The following is a 12138-nucleotide window of genomic DNA, read 5'->3' as shown; positions in this document are numbered from 1 at the left end:
CCAGATTAAAATATGACAAGCCAAAGGCCTACACTGTCTAAAAGACTTCTACAAAAACACAAGAAATACAAGACAAGCTACGGGACACGCAAGTACCTTGGCTAGCACACCATCAATTACATGCAGTAAAATCAGCAGCCATTGGACCCTTGATCAGCTTTGAAAACATTCTCCTGACAGCAGGGGGGCATGGCAAAGGAATTGTTTCCACAATATACAAAATGCTGCTCCAAAATCCCACAAACCCCCTTGACACAATCAAACAACAATGGGAGCACGACATAGGATATGAAATTAGCCCCAGAATGTGGGGACCAGAATGTGGTCTAAACCTCCCTTTGTCCATATCAGCCAAAAGAAGGAAACTCAGTCTGAAACTCACAGGTGGTACTTAATACCACGGAAACTGGCATTGATATGCTCAAGAACCTCACTAAGATGTTGGAGAGGCTGCACCTCTACATGTGGTGGCAATGTCCTAAAATCCAACCCTTCTGGATAGCAGTCCTTCAAGAGATATGCAAAATAACTAAACAGGTATTAGAAGTCACCCCAGAACTGGTCTTATGCAACATTGTCCAAGTTAGTAATGCCCACTCACATTATGCAGAGCTCATAACCCACCTATTCTCAGCAGCCAGAAGCCTTATAGCTAGACACTGGAGAGATCTGTGAGGAGTAAACATGAGCCAATGGTATCAAATTGTATGGGAAACAGTCTTACAGTGCAACCTTGGTTTTCGAACATAATCTGTTCCGGAAGACCGTTCGAGTTCCAAAACATTTGAAAACCGAAAACTCAATACGGAAACCTCAAAACGGAAAACTCAAACAGGAAGTCACCTCAGAAGTTCGACTTCCAAGGTGCGTTCAAAAACGGAAGCATTTACTTCTGGGTTTATGGTGTTCCGAGTTCAGAAACATTAGTCAACAGAGACGTTCAAAAACTGAGGTACCACTGTACTAGAAAAACTAACCAATAAACTGAAACTGACATGGGGACAAATAGAAGAGGACGCCTTCAATCCAGTATGGCTCCCCTTTATCACATACACAGCACAACAAGACGAGAAGAATCATACGAATCAATCTGGCTTACCTGACTCAACAAGCCCCGCCCCCGTCACAAATGCAGACAAACCCCACTGCAGACAACCACAGGCAACCAACCACCAGTGGCCGAGCTTCATGCGCCAGCACGGGGGGGGGGGGGGTGGAGAACAGATGGGGGCGTGGCTGGTGTGCGTCCTGGGGGTGGGGGTGCGCTACCGGGATCACGCTGCTGGGGGCAATGCGCTCCCCCCGCACTCCCCTTCCTCTGCCAGTGCCAATCACACCCTGGGCCCCTAACCTCTCACACTACCAAGGAAATGTAATAAATGAATAGAAAGAAAACCTACCCAGCTGACGCTGACACAAAACACCACATGTACACTATACAAAAGAATATGAGCCTCACCACCCCACCCCTCGTCTCCCCACTCTTCTTCCCCAACATTATATGGTACTCAGCACTAAGGTCTCACAGCCAATGTAACTGATTTAAAAGAAAGAATGTACAACCTGAAAAAGACATGTACTTTTGTCAACCAAGAAAATATTTAATAAAAATAAATTTAATAATAATAGTAATAATAATAATAATGCAAGCCAGAAGTGATGTTCAGTAACACCAACCTTGTGGTGCGGTTACAGCTAGTGATCTCTGCAGAAACCGTGTGGAAGAAGTCCCCACCCATGAACTGATGGGCAAGGGAGTTCAAGGCTGCTGGTTGAGCTCTGCGCCATCGACTTCCCTGTGGAGAAATCCTTGCAGGAAGCAGTCGAGGCAAAGTTGTAGAGAAGTGATTTCAACCCAGCTTTCTTCGGAGACTGGCAACCTGGCTGAGCTTGCGGGGGGGGGGGCGGGCTCGGATAAGCAGTCAAGGCAGCAATGCCTCTACCTGCTCTTTTTCAGTATCACAAATGGAGAAAATGGTTATGAAGGATTAATTGGGACCTGTGCCAATAGTTCCCCATCCTAAGCTACAGAGATCCAACCTTATTTCCCCAGCCTAGGAACAAGCAGTGTGATTACCAAGGCCAACGTCCACATCCCGCTGCCAATCTTGCCAGTTCCTCCTTTCAACAAATCTCAGGCACTGCAGAGACTCCACGTTAAAGAGCCCAGGGTTAAAATCCCCACTCAGTCTTGAAACTCACTGGGTGACCTTGGGCTATTCCCTGCCTCTCAGCTTAACCTGCCTCACAGAGTTCTTGTTGGGAAGGATAGGGTTCTGTGCACCACCTTGAGCTCCTGGGAAGGAAGGTGGGGTAGGAATGAAATAAACCAGCGAATCCTGACTTTGAGGCATTCTCATCCAGTGTTTGCCAGCCCTGGCTGTCCTCTCAGAACTTTGGCCGAATAGGACTTGGCACCAGGGCACACAACTCAAAGGGAGATCCTGGTTCTCGTGAAAGGTTCAAGGGGAGCAGGTTGGAGCGGGTCCCCCCCGGGAGTTTCCTACCTTCAGGCCTGTACTGGGCTACAATGGTGACCGTCTGCCCGGCCCTCTTCAAGGCAGCCGCTGCTTGTTCATGGGTCGCGTTCCGGAGATTGACGCCATTCACCTGGACAAACAGACCCCGCCTCTGTCAACTCACCTTGAAAAGGGGAAGCTGGTGCCACCTGCTCCTCCTATGATGGCACTGCACACTTATTTCCCACCATGCAACATTCCACCCCTTCCCCCGCCCTGCGACAGCCACAGCCCCACACCAACCCTCTCAATCCCCCATAGCTGCACATCCCAGGCCCCTCCAGCATCCAAAATGCTGGGAGCAACTTGTCTCAGGTGCTCAGCTGCATGACAAACGCCACAGCTTCTCAGGAAATGAAAACCAGACCTGGCCAAGCTTGGTTGTTTCTTCCTGGAGGTGGCCTCCCTGGCCTCTGCACACTTTCGGTGTATTTAAGGGGCAAGCGTTACGCTGCAGGGCCCCACACGCAGGCTCCATTGAAGCTCAAGCTGGGAGGTTCAGCTGCGTGTTGGTTTTTTCCCTCCCTCTTCTCAGAGTGAAGAGGAAGCAAGCTTCCACAATGCTGGGCTGGGCTAAGCCAGACCGGTCTGGTGAGCTGCTCTGTGTGGGCAAAGCCGCTCTGTGTGGGTTAACACCTTAGTGCCTGGGGCAGAATCTCTCCAGTCCTGGAGAAGGGCTGGAGGATAGGTTGGGGGGTGGGGGAGGCAGGTGCTCCCACCTGCTTGCTTCCCAGTTCAGAGGTCAGCAGCAACTGTGTACCAGAGCCCAGAGAACTCTCCAAATCCACCTCCTCGCATTAAATAAGACCTCAGAGCAACACCAGTAAAGGGTCCTCATGTTCTACTCACCGAGAGGATTCGATCTCCACGCCGCAGCTCCCCACTCAGGTCCGCTGGGCCCCCTGCCAGGATGAAGGAGACGAAGATGCCTTCGCCATCTTCACCCCCCACAATGTTGAAGCCCAGGCCTGTGGAGCCTTTATGTAAGGTGATCTTCCGGGGCTCCCTGTAAAGGACAGAAGGCAAACATGAAGAGGATACATAGCCGGGGGCAGAGTCAGGGCCCACCTGAACATTATTCAACATCCCATGTGCAACACACAGTTGGCCCCCAACAACCGCTACCCACTCTGAACAATCGGTAGAGCTGCAACCATAACCTAAAATCTCAAAAACGTAGGGCAACACCTTCAATAGGGCAATAAGAGTAGTGTGGGTGGGTGGGTGGGTGGGCCAATGGAGTTACATTTTACTTTTCAGAGCAGAAACAAATTGCCAGTATGGAGAATGAACTGGAAAGAGCGCAATACCAGGAATCTTCCTACCTTGCCATCTCATGGGAAGCTGATACCATTTCTCTGCATTGACTGGCTGGTCTTATGCATGATCCTATATCCCTGGGCAGTTATGATATGTGCACTCTATAAGTCAGAAAGATTAGTCCCCACTTCTGCACCAAGAAAAGGTGAATTCTGTGTCTGGTGTAAATGATGCAAAGACGTATATTTTGCAGAATATATTCTGCTGCTGCTGGTGGTGGTGGTAGTCGCAGAAGAAAACAAAGTAAAGACACTACCTGTGTCTTAAGGAGAAGGTCCGGGAAGGTTGGTGGGGGAATAGCTGGCAAGTGGCTATTGTGAGGCAGGATTCCTTTAGGTGCCAAAGATAGAGGGAAGGTGTGGCTTCTCTTCGCAGTCCCTCCAGTGACAGCCTAAAAGGGAGCTGGAAAAACACCCCACCCCTTTCTGAGACCTTCCAGTGCCCTTGTAGGAAATATATAGAAAGCAGAATGCAAGCAACAAGATTCCGTCCACCCCTTTGGCATGTAAATCAACAAAGACCAACTCTGAAGTGCCCCCTTTGCTGGCACACGGCCCATTCCTCCCTCCCCCTGATGCATGCAGACTTCCAGCATTACCCCTTTCACTTTGCAGCCCTCAAAGCTGGAAGCCCCCCATACAACCCCATTGCTCACTAGCTCTGCCTCTTCCTTTCTCTGGACAAATGAAGGTGCAATATTAGGGCTCTGTTACCTTGACCCTCTGGGGACATGCCAAGTCCTGGGCTGGAAGAGGCAGGTGTACCCCGGGAGGATTTCTGGAAGCAGCACTGTGCCCAAAGAGCAGCCAACTGACCCCAGGGCTTGTGAACAAGGCTTGGACCATGCCCCTACTTGCCCACCCAGCAAGGGGCCTCACAGACCCCTCCCCAAGAAGAAGTACAGAACAGAGAGCCCTGGTACCTGGTCCTTCTTTTGTGTCTGGCAATGGGTTGCTGCTGGAAAGGGCGTTTCCCATAAGACATGGAGGAAGAGACATTGACGGTGATCATAGTGGCAGCTTCTCTGAGAGTGCAGACTGGGGAGCGCAGCAGCAGCAGCCTGCATTTTATCTGAGCTTCTCCCAGCCCTCCCTCCTCTGCCCTGCTTTCGGGGGGGGGGGGCTACAAGAGCCATCATGAAAAGGTTGAGATGAACCAGACTCCAGCAAGCCCATGGTGTTGGGAGAAGGCATGCCAGGCGCCATTAACCCCTGCTTCCCTAGCGGTCTTTGTGCCATGCAAATGGAAAAGGTGGAAAATTGAGTTTTTAGGCGATTGTTCTGCAAGCTCCTGCCCTTTCTGAGTGTTATGTACTAAGCTTGGATCCTAGAACAATAGGCAGGTAGGATCCTAGAATTCAACAACTGATTGGCCTGCAGGAAAAGACCAACCAGGCTCCAGGAGGGAAGCAAATGTACCATAAAGAAGGCCCTTACTGCTCATGCATAACCGGTGCCAGTGGTCAGCCATGTCCTCGCCACCCTGGCGGGGTCTAAGATTCTTGGCAAGCTGGCCCTGGCCCAGGGCTATCAGCAGTTGCCAGTGGACGAGGCCACTGCGGAGGCACAGACAATTGTAACACACAGGGGCGCGTTCCGTCAAGAGGCTGCAATTTGGCGTCAGCGTCGCACCAGGCATGTTCCAAAATCTAATGGACTCTCTCCTCAAAGGAATTCCTGGCGTCACACTCTTCTTCGATGATGTGTTGATCACTGGGGCCACGTGGGGGAGTTCGGGGACCGACTCCGCACCGTCCTGCACCGTTTCCAGACGGCCGACCTCAAGGTGAAGTGGGAAAACTGTCTGCTAGGAGTGCAACAGGTGAATTTTCTATCATTTACAGTGGACACAGACATAGTCCACCCGACTGGGGACAAAGTGCGGGCTATTTTGATGCCCCGGCACCTAAGGGTAAGGTGGAACTCCAGGCCTTCTTGGGACTATTGAACTTTTACCTTCTTATCCCACAAGGCAGTGGTAGTGGAGCCCCTACACAGACTGTTGGACAAGTGGGCCCCATGGGTGTGGGGGCAGCGCCAGGAGGCCGTGTTCCAAGCAGTCAAAGACCTGCTAATCTCGAACTCAGTCCTAGCGCACTTTGATGAGAGGTTGCTGGTGGTGCTGGCATGCGACGCCTCGCCCTATGGCGTTGGCGCCATCCTAGGCCACCAACTTCTGGATGGAAGAGAGGTGCCAATGGCTTACTTTTTCCAGACCGAGAGGAACTATTTGCAAATAGACAAAGAGGGCCTGGCAATCGTGAAGGGAGTAAAGAAATTTCACAATTTCTTGGGTTGGTGCCTCTTTACCGTAGTGACCAACCACAAGTCACTACTTGGCCTACTTGCCCCCAAGGAGCACATCCCTCAAGTAATGTCACCCCGCATCCTCAGGTGGTTGATTTTCCTCACCAGCTACCAGTATAAAAGGGTCCACCGGCCCGGGAAGGTGATGGGCCATGCGGACGCCCTCAACAGACTGCCACTACCTGAGACCAGCCCCGACCCAGCACCCGCACATGACGTCATGAGCTTGGAACAGCTTCCTGACTGCCCCATTCAGGTGCCGGAAGTAGAATGCCACTCCATGAAGGACAGGGTCATCTCCCGGGTCCTGGACTATAGGTGTGGTGGGGATGGCCCAGGAGCAACCCCAAACCGGAATTTGCGGGCTATACAGTCCACAAACATGAACTGTCAGCCCACAAGCGGTGCCTGTTATGGGGAAGCAGAGTGGTCATTCCCCAGCCTCTTCGCCAAAAGGTCCTCACGAAAGCCCTACACAAAACACACCCAGGGGTAGTGAAAATGAAGGCCCTTGCAAGGAGATATGTGTGTTGGCCGGGAATCGACGGGGAGATAGAGGCCTGGGTTAAATACTGCCAGACCTGCCAGAAGTCCTGCCCAGATCCCCCGTCCAACTCTGGGTGTCTGCCCGAGCGCCGTGGTCCTGCCTGCATGTGGACTTCACTGGCCCCTTCCAGGGATGGACATCCTTCCAGGGTCGCCCTGGTACCATCCATTTCCACGGCCGCAGCCATCTGAGTACTACGTACGCTGTTCGTGACCCACGGGTTTCCCGACACCCTCGTCTCGGACAGCAGAACAGCATTCATGCCAGAGGAGTTCTAGACCTTCACAACGCAAAGTGCCATCCGCCACGCACAATCGGCACAGTTCCACCCCGCCACCAACAGCCAAGCATAGTGCATGGTGCAGACCACCAAGGAAGCCCTCCGCCACATGACGCAAGGGGACTGGAAGTACCACCTCACTGCTTTTCTCCTAGCCCAGCATAGCACCCCCAGCACAACGACCGGCCAAACTACTCATGAGCCGGCGCCTCACAACAAGACTGAACCGTCTTCAACCTGATAGAGCCCAGGACGAGGCAGCAGTGGGGGAAGGTAGGAACCCCCGGACCTTCCAGCCCCACAACCCAGTGTACGCAAAGAATTTCGGGGCAGGCCCGGCATGAGTACCTGCCACTGTCACCAGGGCAACCGGCCCTATGTTATATGAGGTGCTAACGGAGGTTGGGTAAGCCTGACGCTGCCACTGCTATCAACTACAGTGACAATTCCCGGGGCGGGGGGGACTGTGAGGAGGGCTGGACAGAGGAATCCCAAGGGGACAGCAGAGGGGTGAGGCCCATAGAGCAGGAGGAGCGGGTAAGGGAGGCAGAACTAGGAAGTCCAGAAGCAACCCCTGAGGCCGAGCAGCCACAGGAACCAGAGCCATGAGCAAGTGGACCAGCGGACCTGGCCCAATGGCCCCGTCACAGCCGGCAGCCCCAGAACAAGAGCCAGAACCAGGAACCCTTACCAAGACACCTGAGACCACAATGCATACATAGGTGACCGGCATACCTCAATGACTACGAATGCTAACCTTCCGGGCGCAACGGGGAGGGGTGTTATGTACTAAGCTTGGATCCTAGAACAATAGGCAGGTAGAATCCTAGAATGCAGCAACTGATTGGCCTGCAGGAGAAGACCAATCAGGCTTCAGAAGGGAAGCAGAATCAGCCAATCAGATGGGGCTCATTGTGTAAATAATGTATATAAAAGCCTGAGGTTTGGGGGACAATTCAATCACTGTTTTACAAGCTGCAATAAAGAGTATGAAATCACTACAGGACTCAGAGTATATTTCACTGAGTCTACTCTTAAGGTCATGAAGGGTTGTAGCTGAGTGACATACTTTGCTTGCAAAAGGTCCCATGTTCATTCCCCTCGCATCTCCAGGTGTGGTTGGGTGAGACTGCACCTGAAATCCAGGAGGCTGACTTCTGCTTCATCTACACCAGACATGGAGGTGGGGGGCGCAAACCTTTGGTCCTGCAGATGTTGCTGAATTGCAGTTCCCATCAGCCCCAGCAAGCATGGCCAATGGGCAGGGATGGCAGTAGCTGTAGTTCAGCAACATCTGGAAGGTCAAAAGTTCCCCATACCTGCTGTAGATAATATTGAGCTGGATGGCCCAATATGGCTCCAACCAGTGTCATTAATCCACAATAATACTGAAGGGATAGAATTCTCTAGTGCTAGACAGATAACCACTCTGCCTTCTAATCTGGGTGGTTGAATGCAAGGTGATCTTGTCAGAAATGAAGCCTGCTCAGGGTCTAGGGTGTGTGTGCATGTGTGCGTGTGCGTGTACACACAGAATTGTTGGTCCACCAAGCAAAAGGGAGCATTTTGGGGACCAGCCCCCTCCATTCTCACATTCTTGGGTTTGGGAATCTTTTGTTTCTCCAACCTCTAAACTGTAAACAACTCACTTGCTTCCTGGTCAGGATCCCTGACCCAAACCAAGGCTTCTGAGAGTCATTACAAGGCACAGACCCCTTTTCTTCCTAGCCAGGAAGTTCCACGGTGCCCTCGTGTGGCCAATAGCAATCTGTACAGTCATGTGGCTTTGGAATAAAATAATGGATCTGGAGTCAAGGAGGTCATGCCCTCCAACACTTTTCAGGGCTTTTCCCTGTCATGGTATAAGCAGCGATGGCTGATGCCCATCGCCAGGCAGAAAACAGGGAGGCCAAAAGCAGACAGAGGCAGAACCAGTGACAAGCAGAGCCCAGAGCCAACAAATTTTAGTTTTGTTTCCATCTTCTGCCCTGCTGAGTTGTACAAAGAGAGCGCTAAGACTGAGGAGAAAGTTCTCACTTACTGAACCACTCTCCATAGTGAGTCCCCACCTGCTTATCTTCACAGACATTCGTGGCCTTGCCCATCCCTCTAGAGGACTGTTAGCCCTCAGAAGAAGAGCCTCTGTCCCTTCTGGGTACACAGCAGTGTCTGGAGCACAGTGGGGTGCAATAAAATGTTGGCTGGTGTACCTTTGTTACTGTAAAACTGCTTGGAACCTTTTGGGAAAAGAAGTATGTAAATACTTTAGCAAACAAACAGTTTTGCCCTTATCATAAGCAGATAAGAAGAGATGAATGGCTCAGCATCCAGTTCTCACAGTGGCCACCAGATGACTGTGGAAAACCCCCGAGCAAAGCAGCACTCTTCCCTGCTGTGGGAACTGATATTCAGAAGCAATACTGGCCCTGACCACGGAGGAAGGGCTTAGCTACCATGGCTAGTATTGCCACTATCATTCTGTTTAGCAGTTAAAAAGTGCCTTCTGTCCCACACTGGTTGTCCTCGTTAAGAGATAATGAGTGTCAAGAAGACTAACATGAGAGAAAAATGGGGTACATATGGTGAATTGGTAACCAATGAAGGAGGGAAATGGAAATTGAAGCCATATGAACAAGTTAAAGAGTATATGTATGATTGGCTGCATTATTTTCAAGTAAGCGAAATATTTAAGAAAGATTTGAAGGAAAAAGGTTATGTGGAGAAAGAATCAATTTTTCAAAAAGACATAATAAACAATGAGTATAAAACTCTGTCAAAAATGTATAAGATATTGCTGGAATGGTATACGAAAGATGAAGAGGTTAAATCGGTAATGGTACAGTGGGCAAAGGATTTTGGGTATAATATTCTATTTGAAGAATGGGAAAAACTATGGAAAGAGAATATAAAATTTACGGCATGTACGTCACTGAGAGAGAATGTGATGAAAATGTTTTATAGATGGTATATGACACCTGTAAAATTAGCAAAGATGTATAAGGTTGATAACAAATGTTGGAAATGTAAAGATAAAGAGGGGACATTCTTTCATCAGTGGTGGGAATGTAAGAAAGTGAAAAGCTTTTGGGAAATGATATATAATGAGATGAAAAAAATGTTAAGATATACTTTTGTGAAAAAACCAGAAGCTTTTCTTTTAGGTATTCTAGGAAAGGACATTAGAGGAAAGGACTACAAGCTTTTCCAATATGCTGTAACGGCAGCCAGAATCCTGTTGGCCCAGAAGTGGAAACAAGAGGAGATACCAACGATAGAAGAATGGAGATCAAAATTGATAGACTATGCGGAATTGGACAAATTAACTGGGAAAATTAGATACACTAAAGACCAAAAGTTCATCGAGGACTGGGGGGAAATGGTGGATTATCTGAAAAACATATGTGGTGTAATTATAATGCTAGTGGGATTTCAAGAGGCACTGTAAAAAACAAATAAGTATTGTTTATTAAAAATAAGGGAGCAAGGGGGAACAATGGCAATGCGAAAGAAGGAATGTGTATTAAAGGTACAAATATGGATGATTGTCAGAGACGCTGAAGGAAGTCAAAAAACAGTTATGATTTGTTGTATTCGAGATGAAATGTATAATTGAACGGAAACCAATAAAATTTATTAAAAAAGAAAAAAAGAAAAAAGTGCCTTCTCAACTGTGTAAAGTGTTTTCAAATGCATCACCTCAGTAATCTGTATAACCCAACTGTGGGAAACCTAATACGACCCCTGCACGGGGCTTTGGAAACCCCAGCAACCAGCCATATACCAGCACTTTCAAAGTACAGGCCTTTGCCACAACAATCTGATTTCCAACAATGCTGGGGGGGGGGGGGTTACAGGGCTGCCCTGACTTGCAAGGTTTTTGGGAGGGATGCTGCAGCAATGTGTATTAAGTACTGGGAGCATGAAAAATAGTTGTTTTCCTCATCCATATCCCCATTTTTCAAACATGATGATGCAGCGGTTGAAGAAGACTTCCAGCGCTTTGGGGCTGGACCTTTGATGCCTTGTCTGTCCTCCATGACAATTACGCAGCAGAAGATCATGCAGCTTTGCTCAATTTGGATAACACAGGATTCTGATCTTTATTTTCTCAATGGTAAATGATACTGAACCTCACCCCACACTCTCCATTTTGGAGACCCACATTTCTGGAAGCCGTACAGCCACCCCACATCCCCAGTCATGCCCCACAGCTGCCTGCACTCATGGGAGAAGCAACAAGAAAAAGGAGGTTAGCAAATGGGGCAGGACTCTGCATGCCTCGTTTGCTGCCAAATCAGCTGGAATGGAACTGGCCCTACAAATGTCTATCGGAGAGGAAGTTATACCCATGTTCTTTAGAGATGAACTACCAGGTTCTTCCAAGGGAGAGGCAGAGGAGGTGGGGCAAGGGGGTTCTTGCTCACCTGGTGAAGTCCTCATCCCCAATCATATGGCGTGGCACAGGGGAGTAGCGGGCAGGCGCGACCTGGGGCGGAGCAGGGTAAGCTGGCTTGCTCTCCATTCCTCCAAGGTAGCCCAGGCCAGGGTTATGGCTTATGTGATTGTCAGCCAAGGCAGAGAAAGCTAAGGAGACACAAAGAAGAGGCATCAGTGAGGTAGAACCAAGGGCTGTGGTAGGGCTGAGGTGGGGTGGGGGTGGGGACCCTTGTTTAGAGCAAAGGCCCTGGGCCCCAGGTGGGGAGCCTTCTGAGGCCCACATGGCAGCCGTGGACCAGAAGGGAAAAGTGGGCAGAATGACCTTTGTGCAGTAGGTTACATGGCAGTCACCAGAAAAGTGAAAGGCTTCCATGCACTCATATCTCTAATGCCATCCAGGCAAGGAAGAGACATTCCTCCAACTCTACAATCCTATGATTCTGTATTTCTACAGTTCATGGGTAAGTTCCAGGCAGGCAAAGACATTCAAGCTGGCTGCTGAGCAGATCTGGTGAGAGGTACGTCCTGAAGAGCAGTTGTGTGGCTTAGCCAGAATCCCACAGTCCAGATGGAGAGGTCTAGATGTTCTCCACCTCTAGGCTAAGAGATACTCCAGAGAGCACTCCATCTTTCTCCCCCTCGCTCAGTGCCCCAGGATTCTAAATTCCCTTTGGTGCCTGTGAGGTCAAGAGTGGGATGAAATCTGCCCACCCACCCACCTTATTCCTT

At 49.9% G+C, this 12138-nt stretch overlaps 1 protein-coding gene across 18 annotated transcripts in view; it reads right to left on the bottom strand.

The window, feature by feature from the left end:
* DLG3 (discs large MAGUK scaffold protein 3) overlaps nt 1-12138 on the bottom strand; it is a 111732-nt gene that overhangs the window by 37691 nt on the left and 61903 nt on the right. For 13 of the 18 annotated variants that reach the window (XM_083722796.1, XM_083722795.1, XM_083722810.1 and 10 more), the window contains 3 exons: nt 11397-11556; nt 3369-3525; nt 2508-2610 (listed from right to left, as the gene is read on the bottom strand). In XM_083722796.1, the coding sequence (XP_083578922.1) occupies nt 2508-2610; nt 3369-3525; nt 11397-11556 (420 nt within the window). Of the gene's footprint in view, nt 1-2507; nt 2611-2886; nt 3053-3368; nt 3526-4761; nt 4919-7663; nt 7786-11396; nt 11557-12138 lie in introns of those variants that run through there. The other 5 variants (XM_083722807.1, XM_083722802.1, XM_083722800.1 and 2 more) reach the window with 5 other exon arrangements.

This window comes from Podarcis gaigeae (assembly GCF_964106915.1).
Source record: "Podarcis gaigeae genome assembly, chromosome: Z".
Classification (NCBI taxonomy): Eukaryota; Metazoa; Chordata; class Lepidosauria; order Squamata; family Lacertidae; genus Podarcis; species Podarcis gaigeae.
The sequence above is the reverse complement of the archived record's forward strand: the minus strand, read 5'-3'. Positions and strand labels throughout refer to the sequence as shown.